Source organism: Lonchura striata, chromosome 7 (assembly GCF_046129695.1).
Source record: "Lonchura striata isolate bLonStr1 chromosome 7, bLonStr1.mat, whole genome shotgun sequence".
In the NCBI taxonomy this organism is placed as follows: domain Eukaryota; kingdom Metazoa; phylum Chordata; class Aves; order Passeriformes; family Estrildidae; genus Lonchura; species Lonchura striata.
This window is the reverse complement of record NC_134609.1, coordinates 16,106,093-16,122,122: the sequence shown is the minus strand read 5'-3', so window position 1 is coordinate 16,122,122 and position 16,030 is coordinate 16,106,093. Positions and strand designations below refer to the sequence as shown.

The window sequence follows — 16,030 nt, the reverse complement described above, 5'->3', positions numbered from 1 at the left end:
GTTTACCCGAAGATTGTGAGCACACATGCTGTTGTGTACTTCCACCTCCAAAAGAGTATTACAGTTTCAAGTACACCACAAGCATATTAGCTATTCAGAAACATTAATTTATTAACCATTTCTGCACTTTAACATCCTGTTAGGATTCTTTTCCATAGTTCCAACTCTTCCCATAAAACCTGAGGCACCAAGGGCACAACTAACCATCTACCACCAAGAAAAAAAGTCCAAAAATTTTACTGCCATTTCTATGCGAAAATGGTACTAAAATTCTAGTGTGAGTCAATTCAGATATCAAGATAGAAACACACAGATAGAAAAAATAAATCCAGGAATTTAAATAAAACTAAGCAAAAGGTGAAAGAGAAGGCATCATGGGACAGCCTTATAATAGTTTTTCAAGGCAATATTCTTCCCACTATGTTTGATACATCATGCTAAGAAAAGTCTGGTAACACTAGAGGGACATGTTAGTTTTCACCAAAAACATGACTGGTACAGAGTGATCCCCACATTCCTCCTTACCCCTGGCTGTTTCATCCTCTTTGCATTTTAAACCATTTGCTCCCCCAACAGACTGAATGAATTTGGCTGGATGTGCTTCTGACTACAGTGGTCTCTGTGAAACCCCAGCCTCAGTTCAAAAAGCAGAGCACATTACTACCAGACACAAGACTGACTCCTTTCCTTTCCTTTCCTTTCCTTTCCTTTCCTTTCCTTTCCTTTCCTTTCCTTTCCTTTCCTTTCCTTTCCTTTCCTTTCCTTTCCTTTCCTTTCCTTTCCTTTCCTTTCCTTTCCTTTCCTTTCCTTTCCTTTCCTTTCCTTCCCTTCCCTTCCCTTCCCTTCCCTTCCCTTCCCTTCCCTTCCCTTCCCTTCCCTTCCCTTCCCTTCCCTTCCCTTCCCTTCCCTTCCCTTCCCTTCCCTTCCCTTCCCTTCCCTTCCCTTCCCTTCCCTTCCCTTCCCTTCCCTTCCCTTCCCTTCCCTTCCCTTCCCTTCCCTTCCCTTCCCTTCCCTTCCCTTCCCTTCCCTTCCCATCAGCAGGACTCCCTGCAGCAGTGCCCCAGCAGCTCCCGAGTCCCCGGGCAGGGCAGGATGTGCCCGGGGGACACGGCAGCTGCTGAGACACAGCCGTAGTTTGCTCATCCTGCGTTGGAAAGCAGAAACAAGAAGCTTGTAATGCTGCTCCATCACTTGTCTTCAGCTGGTCTTTCAGGCAGAATATTGTGGATAAAGACTGACATTAGTAAGACAAGTGACTGGAACTATAATTAATAGCATAACCTTGCTCTGTCCTAGAGGAATCTGATGACAGCATTTCCTGACATCTGATCTCTTTTTCTGATGAAAAAAATTACCTTAAGTTTTATGTGCCAACATGGGAAAACTACAGGTGGAGTACATCTTGCAACAATTCTTTTTTATTCTCTTTACAGAGAAAAATTATGCTTCAGTTTACACAAAGTAAAAATCCATCTCTTGATAGAGAGAATTTTTATGTTAATTTATGTATTTTATTTACTGTTATTTATCCCTGGAGAGCCTGAAGTCTCAAAGTTAAAAGCAGATGAAAATTACTTTGTTAGCTTTTTCCTTACAAGCACATAAATCTCATTACATATAGCAAATATTTGTCTCTAGAGAAAACAGATTTAAACCTCCCCTGAGATTATAAAAGCTCCACTAAAGCGAGAAGCTACACAGAGCCAGAATGACATCTAAACTAAACGCCATCTACCCCAGTGCCCTGTGAAGTGGCCAATTCTTCTCACGGCCTCCAGGTTTGGGCAATGCCCTTGTTGCACCACAGGGCAAGGCATTGGTTTTCTCAGAGCCTGAGTCTGGTGGGGCAGGTGCAGCTGGGGCAGGATGGTGACCAGGAGAACCCCCCCACATTGGGGATAGCAAAAGGAGGGCACAGGCAATGAGCAGACATCTAGAATGTCTGGTGTTTCAAGAAAGCCTGGACATCACAAAAGGTCATCTTTAAATAGTTATGGTTATAGTTATATATAGTTATAGTAGTTATAAAGGGAATAATGAACTGGTATTGCAGCAAAGAGATCCAGGGGGTAAAGAGTTCTTGGACTAGGTTTCTAGAAGGGTCTGGACTCCAGGTTTGAAGGGCTTTGATACCAAATTGGGTTACTGTCTGTTATGGATGCAGCAGAGAGATCTGATTTGTGAAAAACCCATCTGAGTCAACCCTATTCCTAATTCCTATTGCCTTTTTTTTTTTTCTTTATTCAAGACATTTTGATTCCACTCACTAATCCTTTCCCTAACTTTTCATGGAGGTAATGCACCCTATTTCCCCTTTAATTTTCTGTTGCAAATCTTACTGAAACAGTCAAAATTAAAAAAAAAAAAAAGTATATGAACGGCATTTGAAGTCAGCAAGATCAAAACAAATGTGAAATGTTTATGCCTGAATGTTTTCTGAAGTTTGTGTTGTTTAAAATGAAAAAATAAATCTCACAGAGATATGCAATGTAGGGCATTTTCTGAGGACTGCAGCTACTGATGAAATTGAGAATTAGCTCTATCCTTTCCAGAGATGTGTTATTCTTTTGTGCTTTTGTTGTACCCCTCTCCTAGAGACAACACCTGACAGCCTGAAGACACTGCTAATCTCTATTACAGGAAAATTACATCGCTGACTCCAGAAAGTCTTTTTGCTGATAGGCAACTTAGATAAATTCCATCTCAGATGTATAGCCTCACATTTTTATCTTTCCTAGCTTCATGGAGAAATTCACAGCTTTCAGGGAATGTTTTTGACAGGATACAGATCAAACTGGGGAGAAGTGGAAATTCAGATTTCTGCCATGATGGTTTTTGTTCTCACTGGCTACTGATGGAGCTCTGTGAGGTTCCTGTAGTCCTAAAGGCACTGACACCATAACTGTGCAAGAGAAGGTTGATGCTAAATTGTGGAGACAGACTTGCAGTACTGGTTTTTGTCAAAGGTTTGTGATGTTCACTAAGGGCAGAAGGCTAGAAATGTGGCAGCTTAGCTTAATTTGTTTATTTAGTTTTCATCCCTTCATTGTTTGGATTTCTACAAAGAAGCACTGAAGAGACTAAGAATCATCAATGAAAAACTATTTAAAAATGTGAGGTAGCCAAAGCTTTATGCTTCTGCTGGTTTGAGGCTCTGCTCTTCATAGAAGCTGCCAACAGCTTCTCCAGCTCCCCATTTAAATAAAATCACCTTGTCAGCACTTGCCTATCAATGAATCTCTGATAACATCAGCAAGTAATTTAGTACTTCAGGAGCCATTTTTTGATCAACATCCATGAAACTGTAACTTTTTGTTATTTTGGCATACTCCAAGCCACACATTTTTTACTTTCCATTCAGAACTCATAGGCTGTGTCTCCTAAAGCACTTTCTTCTTACCACAATCCCTCATGAAACCACAGGGATAAATTCTGCTTGCAGGCAAATGTCCGTGGAAGCCAAACCAATGACATAAAATTGCACTGAAGGACAGATTTTGGCACACTGTGAGAAGTCAGTCAGAACAGCTGGAATACTATAGCAGCTAAACCAGACATTTTATTTACCACACAGGCAAATTGTTCCAATTTGATTTATAAATAAAATCAATTTCCAGGCTGGGATAGGGTTTTCTAACAAGAAGGGATGTATGTTCCCAACACATTGATGTGGTCTCCTCTTTCTGCTGTAGTCCTCAGTGCGTGCATACGTGAATGGCAGCAGTGGAAAGCAAAGTTGTGAGGTATGAAAGAATGATTCCATTATCTGAAGTTTTACAATTGGTACATTCTCATATCAGTGTTCTCTGCCAACCCAGGGTGCTTGGCTGACATCCAAGTACCTGGGACATCCAAGCACACAGAGCAAGAGGCAGCAGGCAGAAACTGATGCACAGGCTGTTCCACCTGAATAGGAAGAAGAACTTTTTCACTGTGCAGGTGACAGATTACCAGAAAGGGTGTGGTGTCTCCCTCTCTTGAGATGTTCAAGAACCATCTGGGCACAGTCCTGTGTCGTGTGCTCTGGGATGACCCTGCTTGAGCAGGGAGGTTGGACACAATGGGTGGCCCACTGTGGTCCTTTCCAACCTGATCCATCCTGTGAGTCTGTCATAACTGCTGGTCTCCAGAATCTCATCTCTGAATGTAGTTTTAGTGGGTTGTCCAACACTGCATCTATCATGACCTGTTCTCAAACATTTGTACTTAGTTTTAGTGAAGTGTCCTGTGCCTTTAGTTAATGCAAAAAAACCTGACAGCAACCAAGATAAAAATATGTCTAAAGAAAGAAAAAGGTAGTTTTGAAGTTCTCTGCCTACTCTTTTAATTCAATTCAGTGCTGTGCATATGGTAATAAATTAATCAGCTTTCAGTCATTTGTGTGTTGATGTTAAAAAATACTGTTTAAGGGCTTACTGAATCTGGAACCCTGTTTTTGAATTAAACAATAAGATAATTTTGTTAACTAACAGAATCTTCAAAATATCAAACATTAGATGTTTTAAAAAGTGAGAGGTGTTATTATGCTTTAACAATAAAATCTCTCTCAGTAAAGTAAAAAACAAAACCAAGATTGATATTTTGATTCTGCACGTAGGCTGGGAGAAAAGGAGTGAAGAAATGTTAGATCAAAAGGGAACTAAGAATATTCAGCCCATTCCAGCTGTAGTAAAATGGACCTTCAAGTACTGTTTTACTGTAGATGATACTTTATTGAACTGTAAAACCAAAATACTGATAAAGAACATAAATCTTTATAAGAGAATAGATAAGCAGCAGAATAACACTGCTTCTGCTTCAGATGCTGTGACATATTAGAAAGTGAGCAAGAGAGGAAAAGAAGGAAGGGTAGAGAAGGTGTCCACTGAGACTTGTGTTCTCTCAGGATGGCACAACTCAGCCTCTGCAGCAATCCCAGGTGCCAGTCAGGAGACATTAGCCCAGGCTGAGATCTGTGCTGGTGAGGCTCCTGCACCTGATGCACGGGACAGCTCGAGCAGGCGGAGCTCAGCTCAGCTCAGCTCAGCTCAGCCCAGCCCAGCTCAGCCCAGCCCAGCCCAGCCCAGCCCAGCTCAGCCCAGCCCAGCTCAGCTCAGCCCAGCCCAGCTCAGCCCAGCCCAGCCCAGCCCAGCTCAGCCCAGCCCAGCCCAGCTCAGCTCAGCCCAGCTCAGCTCAGCCCAGCCCAGCTCAGCCCAGCCCAGCTCAGCCCAGCCCAGCCCAGCCCAGCCCAGCCCAGCCCAGCCCAGCTCAGCTCAGCCCAGCCCAGCCCAGCCCAGCTCAGCTCAGCCCAGCCCAGCCCAGCTCAGCCCAGCCCAGCCCAGCTCAGCTCAGCCCAGCTCAGCCCAGCCCAGCTCAGCCCAGCTCAGCTCAGCTCAGCCCAGCTCAGCCCAGCCCAGCTCAGCCCAGCTCAGCTCAGCCCAGCCCAGCTCAGCCCAGCCCAGCTCAGCCCAGCCCAGCTCAGGGACTGCTTAGAGGCACAAGCTCAGCAGTGCAGCCATAGCCTGGCTGAATGGGGACTGTCCTCTCTAATGCTCCAAAATCAGCCCTGTGATCTCAGGAACCAAAGGTTCACCTGGCAAAACTTCAGGTGTGACCATGCTGTAGCAGCTTTGATTTTACATTTTCCCTAGTAGCTATAATGCTAAGCAATGAGGAGGTGAGAAAGGTAATTTTAGAAAGGTTTTTGAAACTTTCTTTGTAACTAAAAATGAAATTTTAGTATCTTTGGGGATTAAATATTATAAATGTGTTTGAAACAAGCAAGAAATTTAATGCCTGTAAATCACAAATTATAAGCAAATATGGCTTGCGTGAAGTATGGCTTGCATATCTTTCACTGGAATGCAGGTTTCTACCTCCCATAAGACAAATATTTAAATTACCCAGAGCTTTGTATTTTGGCAATATCTGTATAACAGATATTTCTTTCATCAGTTATGTTTATTGCATTAGTAAACAAGAGCTACTCCTTAAGGGAAAATCAACTCCAGGATTTTTCTTTCAAAAGCTGTCATGAGAATCAAAGAGACTGACTGTACTTGCTATTTAATTTTTTATTACTTATTTGCATCACTAGAGTCTTACTACGTTTATGAAATTTAATCTACAAAGGAGAGAAAACTTACTTTGTGTGAGACTGTCCAAGTGATTTCCTGCTGGGAAATCAGTGTACTAGGTTTGTATAAGCAGTGTCAGCATTTCACTGGGTGTTTTTTCATAAGCAAGAAGTTTAACAGTCAATATTAGTGATGAGAACATCTATCCAATCATCTTGACATTACCAAGAGATGCTAGTGGAAATAAATACCCTGTAATATTTCACACATGGACATTATATGCTTTAAAAGATGAAATAATTAAGCTCTAAGCATTATCTCCAGATTTTTTTTTTCAAAAGTTGAAACTGTTGTTTGGAAAACAAGGATCATTCAAATTTATTATTTGCATAATAGGCTTCAGCTGGATAAACCACTCGGAAAGAAAGAGATCCAGAACATCTTGCTCACCAAATTTCCACAAATCCTTCACTTCCCTAATTTCAAAATTATTCTTTGAACCACCTAAAGCAAGCAGCTCCAGACTGTTTCTTGGTGGCTGCAGAAAGCCCAGTGCTCTGGAATCTGAATGCTGGGTGACATGCACTTCAGAACAGGAAAACTTACATGAGTCACTAAAAGAGGGAGTTTTTCCTGACCTCTCAGTACAACTAAGGAAAGACAGAAACACTTTAACAAGTGAAGCATTTCCTGGGACATTCAAGAGGCACAGTTATGTGCTTTTCCAAAGAGGAACACATCTTATTCAAGTACCCACAGGGGCATCACATTTAATGCTCTCAGATCAGGGCTAGTGACATTCCTCCCTGCCAAAATAGGAGTAGCTTCATCAAATACCTGTGAGCACAGAGGTGCCTCTGTAAAACCACTTTCCTCGGGAATTCAGTTTCTGCCTCTATTTCAGAACTCAGAAATGCTCAAAGCAGAAGATTCCTTCAAAGCCACTTTTCAAAGACTATTTATTCACTTCCTCATGAAGATCTTAAATCCCAGATACAAAGATAGAGATAAAACATGTCCAAATTATCATGGTGATAAAGCCAGAGCTTCTTAGGGGAGGAAGGGAGAATGTCAACCTGTGCAGCAGCATCTCAAAAATCACTGAAACCTCATTTCCCACAGATGATCATAAAAAGTTTCTTCCAATAAGGAAATATATGGACTGTGGTTGTAATATTTCTTTCTGAGAAGGAAGTTGTGACCTCAAATGTGTGAGCAAAGCCTGAGACCTCCAAACACTTCTTGCATTTAGATGCAAAATCTCAGTCCAATATGAAATCATGGTCTAAATAATTCATCAAAACCTGAAAAGTAACATCATGTTAAATGTCAAAAGGCTGATGTATCTGGGAATAAATGTGGGTCATTTTATTGCACTTATCACAGGGCAATAGAGAGCTCAGAGACTTTGTAGAAATGACAAGCCAGGCAGTTTATCTGTTCCTTAGCCAACTGCTTCGCAGTGCCCACAGCCTGGCTCTGCAGGAACACTGCAGCAGCCCAGAGGGCTGGAGAGAGAGGAGCCAGTGCTGTTTGCTAGGACTGCTAACAAAAGAGCAGTGCTGAGCTGAATCTGTGGAGTGATAATGTCTCTCGCTCTCATCACCTCACAAAGAGTCAGTCTTGATGGAACTCACTGACAACACGGTGTCTCAAAAAATTGCCAATAACTTTGGATGATACCCTATTGTCACAGCAGTTGTGTCAGAGGGTGTCAAACTGATAAAACTGCTGTGTTAAATGTTCATTTATTCTTTTAAGTGAAGGAACTTATTTTCCCTGCTGGTTGTACATTATGAAAATGCACACAAATAAGTCTGATAATCACCAAACTGACCTTTTTAAAAGGTTAATTTTGTAGCAGCTAAGGAAATACATTGTTGCGGGGAGGAGACGTGTTACACAGTGGAAACAAGTAATTAGGCTGTTCTCATGATGAAAATGCTGTTACAAAAAAACCAAGCAACTCTTCTGTGATATAATCACATAAATATTAGATATAGGTGAAACCCAATTAGCATGTCTTGTTCTATACTGTTCACTACTATGCCCCTGCCTCCAGTGTCATATAGTCAAATTTCAGATTTCTGGAATGGAAAAATCAGCTTAAAGTAATTAACAGAGTGCAGTAAATCAGAGTCAGTTTCAATGGCCTTGTAATCACTTCAAGTTACAGTGTTTGATTTTGCAATTTGGTCCTGAGTCACATTTCTGTCTACTGGAAGCATTTGTCCAGGTTTCATTAACACTAGAAGGAGATTGCAGCTTTTATCTGATTAGATTATTTTTTCTATGTACTTATGCCTTCCATGTAGGCATTATTTTTTCACCTTTCCAGTGCTGTCCTAAAACCCAAATCAAAATAATAGAGGATAGATGCAGTTCACACTTTTCACAGTGGAATAAAACACTGAAGCATCCTTTTACAGTATTCAAACTTCTGAAACCTGTTTCTCACAAAGTTCAAACAATGTTATAGTGTAACTGTTGTATGTGCAACAGGTTTCAAATTTCAAATGCATCTACTTCTATAAATTCCTAGGTTTAGTACTTGTGTAATAGCTGCCTCTCTCTCCTGGGAACGTGATTCTATGACCCCTCTTGAGATCAGTACTAATTTCCACATTGGCATCTGCATGCAGAAGTACCTGATTAACAACCAAGCAGTCAAACTTAATGAGGTATTTAAAGATAAATTTATAACTTCTTTTTTTCCACCAATCTCCTTTTCCCTTAGAACACAAACCTAGGTATCACAAGCCTATAAGCAAGGAAAAACTAATTTGTACAGCAAGTGTGATTCTCTTTTCTTCTGAAAATAAAACCATATTCTATTTCCAGCTGCTTTTAAGGCTCCTGTCAGACACTCAATAACTCACCCATGTCCCGAGCCGGGCCGCCTGGAGCCGCGGCGCCCGCGGCCCGAGCCCCCGGCCCCGGCGGGCCCCGGGTGCCGGCGTCACCTCCCGGGCCGCGCTCCTGCTGCGGCCCCGCGGGTCCAGCGCGGCCAGCTGCTCCTCTCACAGCGCGGAGCGGCTCTCAACCATCGTCAAATACCTGGATCGTCTGCGGAAAGCTGTCCTACTACCGAACGATCATGCCAAAATTTTGCTCCCTTTTTCACTTTGTTCAGTTAAAGTCACCCCTCTTCATCAGCTCTCTGATCAAATGATACCCTCTTTGACCCCTCTGTACCACCAAAGATAAAGGCTTGTCCTCTATGAAGTAGTGTCCTCTATGAAGTAGTGTCCTCACATTTTCCTTCCAGAAGCCTTGACTTTGTAAATGGAGTGCCATAAGTATGAAAAAAAAAAGTTCGCCAAAAAGGAGCTGAACTTGAGGCAAGCAATTTTTTCAATATTTTAGAATTTAAGGCTATACAAGTATCAATGTGCACTCCTTTCCACTCAAAGTCAAGGTAGATAGGCTGCCTTAAAAAAGGCAATTTACACCATTCCACACAGGCATAGCTCTTACTGCATGAGTAAGTTATGAACACTTCCAAAGACACTCTTTGTAGTAAACGAAAAAAGTTTCACACACAAGATTTTTTGATCTTGACAATTTTAATGGAGTCAGAAGAATTCTATACAACTATATACAGATTTTGAAGCATGAGTAAATATCTACTGCTTCCTACATACAACAAGCTGGAATAATACAATGAGAATATGTCCTAGCTAAGAAATATAAACAAATTTTCGCAAAGTTATTTTGGTATTCTTGATCGCAGCCGTCGCTTGATGATTAGATGGTCACTTTCCTTCTTTTGGTCTAGAAGGATCTGAAAGAGATTGATTAAAATATGGTTATTCAGCATTTCTTCATAGACAAATAGACACTCACCTTTTAGACTTGTGTGCCCAACAGAACCATTTTTTCCAGAATCTGTTTCCAGAGTTTTGCCTGAGTCACTCTGCTGAAATTTACCCATTCACTGAGAGGGTGGTCAGTCAGAACAGGCTGGCCAAGGAAGTGGTGTAAACACCATTTCTGGAAGTGTTCAAAAAAATATGTGGATGTGGCCCTTGGGAATATGGTTTTGTGGAGTTAACCCAGTGGTGCTGGGTTAACAGTTGGGCTCAGTGGTCTAGGAGATCTTTTCCAGACTTAACAATTGTATGATTCTATTACCTTTTTTTATCAGGGGTCTCCAGGACAGAGAGACAATCTAAGTGCATCATGATAAGTAACAGATTCCATAAACATAAAAAATCCCATTTTTGCTGGAACAAATACCAAAGTCCAAAGAAAAATATTATCTGAATGCAGATCTCTCATCTAGAATCTTAACATTCATTTTCTGATACAGGAAGTGTCCAGAAAACATTTTAAGCTTAAATTTCCCTAGCTTTCTCTGACTTCCCTGGGATTCAGTCTTTTTCAGCACCATTTCTTTCACTTCCAAGCTTCTTAGCTCATTGGCTTAGCACTTCTGCCATTTTCTTCTTCCTTTTACGGACAGCATTGTGGGTTCTGCTGAATCCATTGATACAATTTACAGAAAATTCAATAGGCTACTTTAGTATTGGGCAAATGCTTACCACAGCATAGGGGAGAAAGGATGGAAAGAAGGAAGAGATGTATTCCAGCAGAGCAGAAGAATGCTCAGCACTACAGTTACTGTCTAAACCATAAAGTCACATTCCTGAAATAATACATCAAACTCTGGCCTTCAAAACTCTTAGACCAGTTTAGACAGAGCCACAAAATTAAAACACATCCAGAAGGCTATTTAGATTGTGCTTTGAAAAGCATGAATGCATCCACATGCTATTATGCCCAAATATCACCTGAGTATAAATGGAATTGAAAAATACCTTTGGTGCTCTCACCTGTGAAGTTAATTGTACATACAGACTTTTATTGTGTTTCAATCATGTCATTCCAAATCTATGGATGCTTCCTGGTCTCTATTTTTGTTCTCCCTCTATGCTACTTATTTATATATATATATATATATATATGTACACATGTATTATACATATTTTTTATTAAACGCTTGGCTGAACTGCAACTACTGAAAAAACAAATTAAGACTTCACTGCTGTAGCAGTGAAGAAAAAGTAATCCTGCACACACTAAAGGTATCTGTGAATCCAGATGTCAAGGTATCTCTATGATTGCTGTATCACCTATACAATCAGTCAGCAAAGAAAGACAGCTGAGAAAACAAAAACAACAAAAAAAAAAAAAAACAAAAACAAAACAAACAAAAATAAAAAAAAACCACACAGCATAAAGTAAAGACCAATAGGAATGGTTAGGTAGAAAAAAAATATAAAAATATCAGTTGGTATTTTCAAACCTCTTATGCTACTTGATTAGACTTTCAGATTTCTGTTTTTTCCCTAATAGATAATTTTAAGATTAGAGAAAAACATTACAGTGGGCAAAACAGGAATCTTAATCACTTACTGAAGAACCAGGGATATCCAGAGGGCAAGAAATGTCAGTTGAATACAGCTTTCTCTTAGCTCGTTTTGGCTTGCACTCGATTTCTTTCACATTTTCTTGTTCTGCAGACTTGGGAGAGCTTATTGTCTCAATAAGTTTCTTTGCTAGAATACAAATTTTATCATAAATACATGCCATGGTTCAGTGAGCCTCAAAATTAATGAATAAAGTAGGCTTTATTTAAACAGTTTAAAAATTAAGCCAGTGTAGACCAACATTCAAATATAAAAATTCAGAACTGGTATTTGACTACTAGTTTTCTGTAGCTGGAAGCAATTTTCTGTAGCTTCAGGTCCAAAAGTTTAAAGGACACATTTAAATAGTACATTAAAAATCAATTAGGATTCAGATCTCACCGAGATCTCACTTAAAGACTAGTAAGTTGAACAACTGGCTTAACTGTTGTACTGACAGAAGCACAGTGTACAGTCGATTTTTTTTATACCTTTTTATAGTTAATCAAACAAGTACTAGCTCTATAAAGAGAGGAGTATATGTACTAGAAAATATAAGAAAAATAAGAAATATGCAATACAGCTATACAAAGAGGGAAACCATACATGACATGGTAATAAAGGTTACAAACTCATTTGCTCAAATTGAGTATTCAAATTAAGGATGAAATTTTCAGTAGTCTGAGTTTGGCTTCCCTTGATAATAATAAATACTGTGGCTCCTGGAACCAATATGACAAACAGAAATTTAAAAAAATTCCACACAGTTATTATCTAGACTATTATGACAGATAATTTAAGATGTACTCTGTAGCAAGACAAGCTTTCATGTTGGTACAGGAGTTTATTTTAACTGTCCACGTTAAAAAAATGACCAACTTTGTATTAAACAAATAATAGTGTATTTTAGAATTAAACACTGGTGATTCCTTGTGTCCCCTGCTAATTTTTTTCTTTAAAGCACAGTAATCCATAGATCATTCTTATTGTAGGAAAGAATAAAAACATATCTTTCAATCCAAGCAATTAATCTTCCCAAGGCTATACCTAAACTTAACAAAATCCATTCATTGCTCTATATTTAGTTTAATGAAGTCTTCCAAATATTTTCATGAGTCACTGGCTTTCAGATTTCATAAAATTAACATACATCAAAAAACATTAACTAGGTTTCCACAGGAACAAGGGATTGCTTATAGAACAAGGTAAGATTTGGAGTTTGGATTAAATCCTTGATTTTTTTCACAGTAGCAGAGCAAGTTTCTCAAACTGCCTTTACATGTAAATAAGTACAGTGTAACTCCAACATTTTGGGCCTAAAAGCTATCATTGATTTGATGATAAATATGCATGTATTTCACACTGCATCCTTCATTCCACCTGGTTTATATTTCACACTTAAGTTTTAGAATTATGTGGTCCTCACAACCAAGATAATCTTTTCTTTTCTGCCACTCTACAGCAGCCAGAGAATAGGAAATAAGCCTTATTTATACTGTACACACCTTTAGAGTGAATAATAGTAGGCGAGCTTTGAAAAAAATCACCAATTTTCTGTAGTGTCCCATCTTTCTTCTTAGTTGACTTTTTATTTAGACTAGATTCTTGTCTTCTTAAGGAGTATTCTTTTCTAAGAGATTGTGCAGTGGCCATCTGTACAGAAATACAAGGTCATTGTTTAAGCTGAAAAATGACTTAATCCTCAAGTTCCATTTCATTCTATTTTACTTCAATGTTATTTTCAAGCTGACACATTGAGCTTTGCTACAGTCACCTTTGTTCAATTTAATAATGATAGCACTACAGCAAGTAATGTAGACAACCTCATTTTATACATAGAAGAAAGAAAATAAAGTTTCACAGAATACACTTAAGAGCATGAGTTATACAGGAAACAGGAGTTTTCTTTTTTTAATGGCAGATTGAAAGTATTTTACTTTTGAGAGTATTTTACTAGATAAGCTAATTATAATTATATTGTATTAATTATAAATAAAAGAGTCTGATGGGGCAAATAAATGTCTCACCCTCTGAACCTGCCCAGGTTACTACTATGGCCTAAAATAATCTTTTTATAGTTGCAATATATGTGGAAAATCTTTAGTTTTACTTCAAAGGCATTACCTATAACATCACACTTTAATCATGCTCAAGCTAGTCTTTTTTAACTACTCAATATGCAACATCCTTCCCCTTTGAATCACGGCACACTGCAGCTGGGAAACTATACATTCTTGGCAAATATAGACCCTTCGGCTTGTAGAGTTTAGTAGAAAGACACCATAAATGTTAAATAATCCTGTTGAAATACATAGGTAAGGATAAGATCCTTCTGCATAAGAATATTTGCTCTTTTCACAAGTCTACCTTTACAGAAAAGGCTAAACTAACTTCAAAAATGGAACAAAACCAAACCATTTTCTTGTTGCTTGTAGAAGGTGAGTCAGCCATAGCAGGTTTTGCATTTCTCTTGTTCTCACTCTTCACAAAATCCTAAAGAAAATTAGAAGAAATTATAATTTATACCAATGACTGCCTAAACCAAAAGAAACTATTTTATAGAGCTGATCTGTTATCACACAGATCAGAGCTGGAGACAGCAAGAAATGGCACTATCTGGAAGAGAGAAATGTAAAAGGTAAAGAGAAAGTGCAAATCAGGCACAAGGAGACAGAGTCTGTCAGCAGAAGTCTGTGATTTCTGGCCTTATTCAACAAAGGCTAGAGATACACCACTTGGGAGACATGGGGCTTAAATGGTACTCTACATCTATCCCTGGGATCTCAGCAGAAAATAAGAACTTAGAGTTTTAATAAATGATCAATGTAATAAACTGAAAAGCTGCACAACAGATTTTGTCAGCTGGCTGAGTTCACACCTCATTCATCTCTACACTCTTCCTTTTCCTTCTTGACTTGAACGTTTTAACAGTAACTGGTGAGGTGCTGCCCTGGTGCTTCACCTCCATCTTATGGGGTTGCAGAGGTGTGAACTGGATTTCCATCTCTGGTTTTGGGAACCGACTCGTTTTTTCATCCTCTGTGGACACTTCAGTAGAATCAAGGACAACTTCAGAATGGTCCTGTAGGTATGTGGAAAATGTAAGAAAACAAGATTTAAACTATGAATTAAATACTATATAATGCATATCACTCCCCCATCTCCCAGTGAATTGCAAAGGAATTCCAGCTGTTAGCTTTCAGATCATTTACAAGAGAAGTGAAGAAATCAACTACAGCAGTTTAAGCCTTATTATCTAAAACCTTTTTTGTTAAATTTTGAACTTTTTTTGTATCCATGATCACAGAATTTTCCTCAGCCTGATACTTTATTTCCAAGTATTCTTTCCTCAAGGGCAGAGGCCCTTAGTGATTGTTTCCATCTTAACTCTGCTGCTCCTTAGGAACTAGGCAGTAACAGGAGCTTTTGCAAGAAAAGTATAATATTTCTGTAGCTTATCTTTAGGGACCTTTCTTCCCCTTCTAGAGAATTCCAGCTGTTCCTCCTTACATTGGTTCACCATGAATGGTGAACCTGCTTCCTCTTAAAAAGGAAAGTGGTAAAAGCTCATGGAAACCTAAAAGGTAGTTCTCCAACAGGCTCTGCTGGGATTCTGAGAGGGAATCCCACCCAGAATCCCAGCAGCACTGCATTCCCAGGAATGGAGCAAACTAATAAAGTTGCCCAGGAATAGTCAGTCTCCCTACAGTGGAAGGAAGCAAACCCTAGTATGCCCTGCTATTGGTCACACTTTTAAAAGGGTTTATATTATTTTCCCAGATGATTTATGTAATAATCAGCCACTTCATATGCATCAAGAGCACACAGCTGAAGTCAGATATAATTAGTCACATATTACACAGCTTTTATTTTTACTTTTATGTACACTTCAAATACTGGTTTGGTTTTAAGTAGGATGCAAGAAACTGTTTTGTTCTTATAAACTCCCATATGGGCTGGTTAATCATATCACTACACAATAGGTGACATCATAAAAGTTGGTTTCAGTTTAAATCCCCTTAACACTGACATAATCAAACTGAGATGACACTACCAATAACATGTCTCCAAAATCTCTAGAACCTGGAGTAGTTAACTAGTTTTTGTCTCGGGTGGAAAGGTTCATTAATGTATAGAGAGGCAATATTCATTTAACTAAAATACTTATTTTCTGGGAGTGAGTGTGAGAGAATGAATAAGAACTCAGAACTGAAGGCATAGGTAAAGTATGAAGAAGTTTTGGGAGATTTCCAGAACTATATACAGAAACATATACTGAAAAAAACCCAAACAAGAAGTATTAACTCATACTTAATACATAAAGATTACCTCTTTGTTTACAGACTGATCAATTTTATCTTGTCCTTCTTCAGGTAAAGGTACTTCTGCCAAAGACTGAGGATTTTCATGGTTAATCTGCTGTTTCATTTCCTTTATCAAGTCATCTTTCTCTGCTAGCTGTTTTTTCAGATCTTCTATGTCAGTTTCTTTATCCTAATAAACATAACAAAAATTGCCACAAATTTCAGGACTGTCAAAAGAAAGTAATGTATCACGAGCACA

The 16,030-nt window shown here is 39.1% G+C and overlaps 1 protein-coding gene across 1 annotated transcript in view; it reads right to left on the bottom strand.

Moving 5' to 3' along the window:
- Positions 1–9,609: 9,609 nt before the first annotated feature.
- The window catches only part of KIF20B (kinesin family member 20B), a 33,859-nt gene continuing 27,438 nt past the window's right edge, over positions 9,610–16,030 (bottom strand). The window contains exons 28-33 of the mRNA XM_031505256.2: positions 15,797–15,961; positions 14,346–14,549; positions 13,883–13,960; positions 12,973–13,120; positions 11,475–11,617; positions 9,610–9,840 (exon numbers count right to left, since the gene is read on the bottom strand). Of these exons, the coding sequence (XP_031361116.2) occupies positions 9,766–9,840; positions 11,475–11,617; positions 12,973–13,120; positions 13,883–13,960; positions 14,346–14,549; positions 15,797–15,961 (813 nt within the window). The 3' untranslated portion in view covers positions 9,610–9,765. The remainder of the gene's footprint in view (positions 9,841–11,474; positions 11,618–12,972; positions 13,121–13,882; positions 13,961–14,345; positions 14,550–15,796; positions 15,962–16,030) is intronic.